General features: G+C 34.2%; 1 protein-coding gene across 1 annotated transcript; it reads left to right on the forward strand.

The window, feature by feature from the left end:
- The first annotated feature begins 2610 nt into the window (after positions 1 to 2610).
- On the forward strand, positions 2611 to 3590 carry LOC119613026. Its single transcript, XM_037968960.1, has 2 exons — positions 2611 to 3174; positions 3389 to 3590. The coding sequence occupies exons 1-2, from the start codon at positions 2644 to 2646 to the stop codon at positions 3491 to 3493; spliced, it is 636 nt and encodes a 211-aa protein (XP_037824888.1). The 5' UTR covers positions 2611 to 2643; the 3' UTR covers positions 3494 to 3590.
- Positions 3591 to 6310: the final 2720 nt, after the last annotated feature.

Below are 6310 nucleotides of genomic sequence, written 5' to 3' on the forward strand. Positions count from 1 at the left end.
TTTGATGGTCAAACCAGAGACGCATAAAATCTGGTAATACGGCAACCGGTAGCCTATAAGGTAGAGTCTCAGACTTTGTCTTATCCCGGTTATTGGAGAGGTCCCTTTCCTACCTTGGCTGTGGTTTAAACCTAAACTCGAGGGAAGAAAATGTTGGTTAAAAGACTGAAGTTGTTGCAGAGAAAACAAATACCCAGTGTAGGACCTCATCTTGGATTGTATTGTAATCTCGGGGTAAGGAGGTGCTACCAGTACCTCTAGTCTACCGGAGCTATAAACTGGTAATGACATTTTACTCCCTGGCTAGTCCTTAGATGAATTGACATTGGGTCTAACCAGAGCATCACATTATCTGGTACTACGGATAGCCAGTTGCCCACAGGACTTGTCCTGGCTGGTCAGTTGGTTGAGGTCCCTTCAGGATCCACGTAGTGGCTTTGGTTCAAATCCAAATTCGCGGCAAGGGGATGCTTGGTTAAATGATTGATACACGGTTAAATATAAATTTTCGGGATAAGTTTCTGTTACCGCTCCTAGTCTCTAAGAGCTGTACAAATCACAAAGTAATGCTGTGGATTAATAAAATGTTGGATTTGAGCTGATAATGCAAAGATTGGTTATGCGTTGGTGTTCGATGTAGCATCTGATGCTTGTATCTGATGGATTAGAGGGATTCTGAGTAATATCCGAGGTTAGTCAGATGGAGTGATGGTTGGAGTGGTGGAGGAGATGGTGTGCTGAACTAAGGTTTGGCGAAACGCAGTGGGATGTTTGCGGAGTTGTTAACACCTTAATCTTTAATTTATCAGTGATTTTCCATAATGAGTGAGAGTGTTGGAATTTACTCTAAAACATGCTCAACTAATCACATTAGGTCTTTGTGGCCACTGAAATAAGTCTGGTTAATTAAATATAGATCCGTGTTTCGGACTACCAATTACGTCTCCTAGATGCTGTTGCCAAATCAACTGAACTCATCTCAGAGTGCGGTTGGAGGTGCAGGAATGCACTGGGGTGAATATTTAGATAATGAGAATGTTTGTAGGGACAATGGCATTCTTCATAGCATCAATAGGGTGTTTTCACCTGATGTTGAAAAGGACCACCGTAAAATAGGCCCATATGGCAGCTGTTCATTCCGCATTATCCCCGCAGAGGAGACACTGTCTGACTAAGCATTGGAAATGGTTTGGTGTCAAGTGTATATGATACTGGATGGATATGCGAGCCTCACCTAGCAGTATAAATAGTGTGATTGTGTTTTCTTACTTATTTAAAGTTGTGTTACTTATTTGAAAGTAAACTTTAGTAAGCCTTTGGAGCCAAATAATTACAACTGTTTTTCAACTTTATCACAGCGAACAGAGTGATCAAACATAAACTATACAACATTTTGCTTAATTTTCAATTTTCTTTGGAAAATTTTGAATGGTTGGACTAGCATTAGCGGGCGTGGCATCTTCCATATTAGTCAAAAACAAAAATTCGTATTTCTAGGAAATTATAATAGTTATAGTCCTCAACTTTGACATACGATTAGTCAAATATCCAAATTCGAAAAAATGGGCGGTCTAGATTAAGTAGGCGTAGTATCTATCATATTAATCAAATACTAAATTTTTTTTTGTATTTATGAAACTATAACAGCTATAGTCCACAATTTTTACACGATCAACTTTGACATCGATATGAACATTTAGGGCTTAAATGGGAGAACTATTAATAGTGGACGTGGCATATCTCATATAAATTAAATACCAAAATGCATATATGTATGTATCTGCTATACTATAACTGCTAGTCACCTAACTATGCGGCATATAAGTACCATAGATAGTGGCCCATAGATTAGAATTAGATGCTTAAAGTTATTTTTCAGAGAAATTATAACATCTACAGTTACCACATTTTTTACCAGTAACTTTAATAGAAACATTTAAAATTAATATGGTTGGGACACCAATAGAGTTCGGGGTCACATAAAAACATATAAAACCTTATAAATTATATTTCAACTCGGTGTATCATACATCTTTTAGCAAAATTCGATTAAAATGGAGACAGCTACTTTTGCATCTATAACTTTTATTTTTGAAATATTGATCTTATTATAAATTTCAATTTAGTATGAATAACTAAGGTCAATGACTTAATGTTATTCAAAGTTAAATATAAATTAGCAGTTATAACACTTTTTATCCCAGCAAAACTTAAAATTTGTTCACATATCTAAATACTATACATACTTACCTACTTACTTCCTCTCCTATGGGTTAGTCTTATCATGATTTTGTTACAATGTGCTTTATAATTACTTACTTTACTGGGTTATTTACCAAAAAAAAAAAAAAGCGAAAGTATAAATAAAAGAGAAATTGTAGTACAATTTAAATTATTTATACACATAAGTATGTTAGTTAGCGTACTACGAATGCATAATTGTTCTCTATTAACAATATACTAAATAGTATTCCCCCATGTTTACCTTAGCAATTAGCAACTAAGATTTTTATGATAAAATTTCTTTTCGACCACTTTTAGTTTTTAACTTTTAGTATAAATACAAAAATATAAACATCATACAGTGTTTGTTTGGTTAAAGATCTCATTAGAAACGCGCAAGCTATATTCTCAATCTTTGAAATGAAATTCGTATTTTTTATGGCCTTTCTCACAGCCCTAATCTTTGTCCAGGGCAAGGCTGAATTAAGACAAGATTTTCGTGATTTTCTTAATCTGGTACCCAGAAGACGTGTAGGTTATATTGCCGCCCGACATTACATAGTGGACGAACAGTTTCGCACCTCATTCCGTTATTTGCAAAGTTCACGTTTTACCCAAAACTGGAGTAAGATACGCAATTCTCAAGAATTTCTCGATTTAATCGATTACATACGAATGCATGATGTATCGCTGACAGCGCTACAGGATGTAGCAAGCGTCATTGATAAATTACCAAATCAATTGCGTACATTTCGCATACCAGCCAAAGTACCCGTCATGATGATGATGCAAAGGAATTTGGTGTCATTTATGCGCGAAGTTATGCAGGCGTTGCCACGTGCACGTTTTTCCAGTTTAATGGCGCGTAAAGTTACAGAAGGCGGTGATTTTGCACGACTCTATAAAGCTGTGCAGCAAATGGAATTTAAACAATTGTTGGATAAAGCCAAGGTATGTATGAATGAATATAGTGTGAGTGTCATTTATTGCGAACACTCTTTTTTTGTCGAGCATAAAAAAGGAAAATAAAGGAAATTGTTTAAATGTGTTTTGCGTTGTGTGTGTGTGCGTTGGGGATCTATGTAAATTCAATTGCAATGTGATGTTCAGTTTATTTTCTTTGTTTTCTTCATTTTAAATCTTGTTTTTATTGTTGTTCACACAGGCATCTGGCAATCTGCAATCATCTTGGTTGGAATTAAGAAAACATTATATTGAAGTTAATGATCTGATTGATATGGCATACGAAATTATATCTTGGGGACCTTAAATGTGATGAGTTGGAAATGCAAATGTTCGTTCATTATTCCATGTGATATTTCTTGAATTTTATTGGACAAATAAAACTAATTAAAATGTTTTTTATTGCTGAAAGTTTTAGAACTTGAAAGATTTGTATTATTAGGGGTATAACCCTTATAATTAGTGTTTGTATATTAGGTATTTTACTCTGAGTAGCCATGATTAACAGCCTCCTATGAACCTTAACTTATTAAGAATTTAGAACAATAATATAGAATTTAAACAAGTCTATAGACTAGACTATAGACTAGACTATAGACTAGACTATAGACTAGACTATAGACTAGACTATAGACTAGACCTAGACTAGACTATAGACTAGACTATATAGACATAGACTAGACTATAGACTAGACTATAGACTAGACTATAGACTAGACTATAGACTAGACTATAGACTAGACTATAGACTAGACTATAGACTAGACTATAGACTAGACTATAGACTAGACTATAGACTAGACTATAGACTAGACTATAGACTAGACTATAGACTAGACTATAGACTAGACTATAGACTAGACTATAGACTAGACTATAGACTAGACTATAGACTAGACTATAGACTAGACTATAGACTAGACCTATAGACTAGACTATAGACTAGACTATAGACTAGACTATAGACTAGACTATAGACTAGACTATAGACTAGACTATAGACTAGACTATAGACTAGACTATAGACTAGACTATAGACTAGACTATAGACTAGACTATAGAGACTGATAGACTAGCTACTATAGACTAGACTATAGACTAGACTATAGACTAGACTCTAGACTAGACTATAGACTAGACTAATAGACTAGACTATAGACTAGACATATAGACTAGACTATAGACTAGACTATAGACTAGACTATAGACTAGACTATAGACTAGACTATAGACTAGACTATAGACTAGACTATAGACTAGACTATAGACTAGACTATAGACTAGACTATAGACTAGACTATAGACTAGACTATAGACTAGACTATAGACTAGACTATAGACTAGACTATAGACTAGACTATAGACTAGACTATAGACTAGACTATAGACTAGACTATAGACTAGACTATAGACTAGACTATAGACTAGACTATAACTAGACTATAGACTAGACTATAGACTAGACTATAGACTAGACTATAGACTAGACTATAGACTAGACTATAGACTAGACTATAGACTAGACTATAGACTAGACTATAGACTAGACTATAGACTAGACTATAGACTAGACTATAGACTAGACTATAGACTAGACTATAGACTAGACTATAGACTAGACTATAGACTAGACTACAGATTAGACTATAGACTAGACTATAGACTAGATAGATTAGACTATAGACTAGACTATAGACTAGACACTATAGACTAGACTATAGACTAGACTATAGATTAGACTATAGACTAGACTATAGACTAGACTATAGATTAGACTATAGACTAGACTATAGACTAGACTATAGACTAGACTATAGACTAGACTATAGACTAGACTATAGACTAGACTATAGACTAGACTATAGACTAGACTATAGACTAGACTATAGACTAGACTATAGACTAGACTATAGACTAGACTATAGACTAGACTATAGACAGTCTAGTCTATAGACTAGACTATAGACTAGACTAGACTAGACTATAGACTAGACTAGACTATAGAATAGACTAGACTAGACTATAGACTAGACTAGACTATAGACTAGACTATAGACTAGACTATAGACTAGACTATAGACTAGACTATAGACTAGACTATAGACTAGACTATAGACTAGACTATAGACTAGACTATAGACTAGACTATAGACTAGACTATAGACTAGACTATAGACTAGACTATAGACTAGACTATAGACTAGACTATAGACTAGACTATAGACTAGACTATAGACTAGACTATAGACTAGACTATAGACTAGACTATAGACTAGACTATAGACTAGACTATAGACTAGACTATAGACTAGACTATAGACTAGACTATAGACTAGACTATAGACTAGACTATAGACTAGACTATAGACTAGACTATAGACTAGACTATAGACTAGACTATAGACTAGACTATAGACTAGACTATAGACTAGACTATAGACTAGACTATAGACTAGACTATAGACTAGACTATAGACTAGACTATAGACTAGACTATAGACTAGACTATAGACTAGACTATAGACTAGACTATAGACTAGACTATAGACTAGACTATAGACTAGACTATAGACTAGACTATAGACTAGACTATAGACTAGACTATAGACTAGACTATAGACTATAGACTAGACTATAGACTAGACTATAGACTAGACTATAGACTAGACTATAGACTAGACTTTAGACTAGACTATAGACTAGACTATAGACTAGACTATAGACTAGACTATAGACTAGACTATAGACTAGACTATAGACTAGACTATAGACTAGACTAGACTATAGACTAGACTATAGACTAGACTATAGACTAGACTATAGACTAGACTATAGACTAGACTATAGACTAGACTATAGACTAGACTATAGACTAGACTATAGACTAGACTATAGACTAGACTATAGACTAGACTATAGACTAGACTATAGACTAGACTATAGACTAGGCTATTGACTAGACTATAGACTAGACTATAGACTAGACTATAGACTAGACTATAGACTAGACTATAGACTAGACTATAGACTAGACTATAGACTAGACTATAGACTAGACTATAGACTAGACTATAGACTAGACTATAGACTAGACTATAAACTAGACTATAGACTAGACTATAGA

This window comes from Lucilia sericata, unplaced genomic scaffold (genome assembly GCF_015586225.1).
Source record: "Lucilia sericata isolate MDLA Ls3-8-SP2 unplaced genomic scaffold, ASM1558622v1 Contig001924F_arrow, whole genome shotgun sequence".
In the NCBI taxonomy this organism is placed as follows: domain Eukaryota; kingdom Metazoa; phylum Arthropoda; class Insecta; order Diptera; family Calliphoridae; genus Lucilia; species Lucilia sericata.

What these genes read in the sequence shown, in the direction of transcription:
- LOC119613026 (XM_037968960.1), top strand. Translation starts at nt 2,644, where the DNA reads ATGAAATTCGTATTTTTTATGGCCTTTCTCACAGCCCTAATCTTTGTC. An exon ending in AATTGTTGGATAAAGCCAAG is followed by an intron (nt 3,175 to 3,388) that starts GTATGTATGAAT and finishes TTGTTCACACAG; the next exon opens with GCATCTGGCAATCTGCAATC.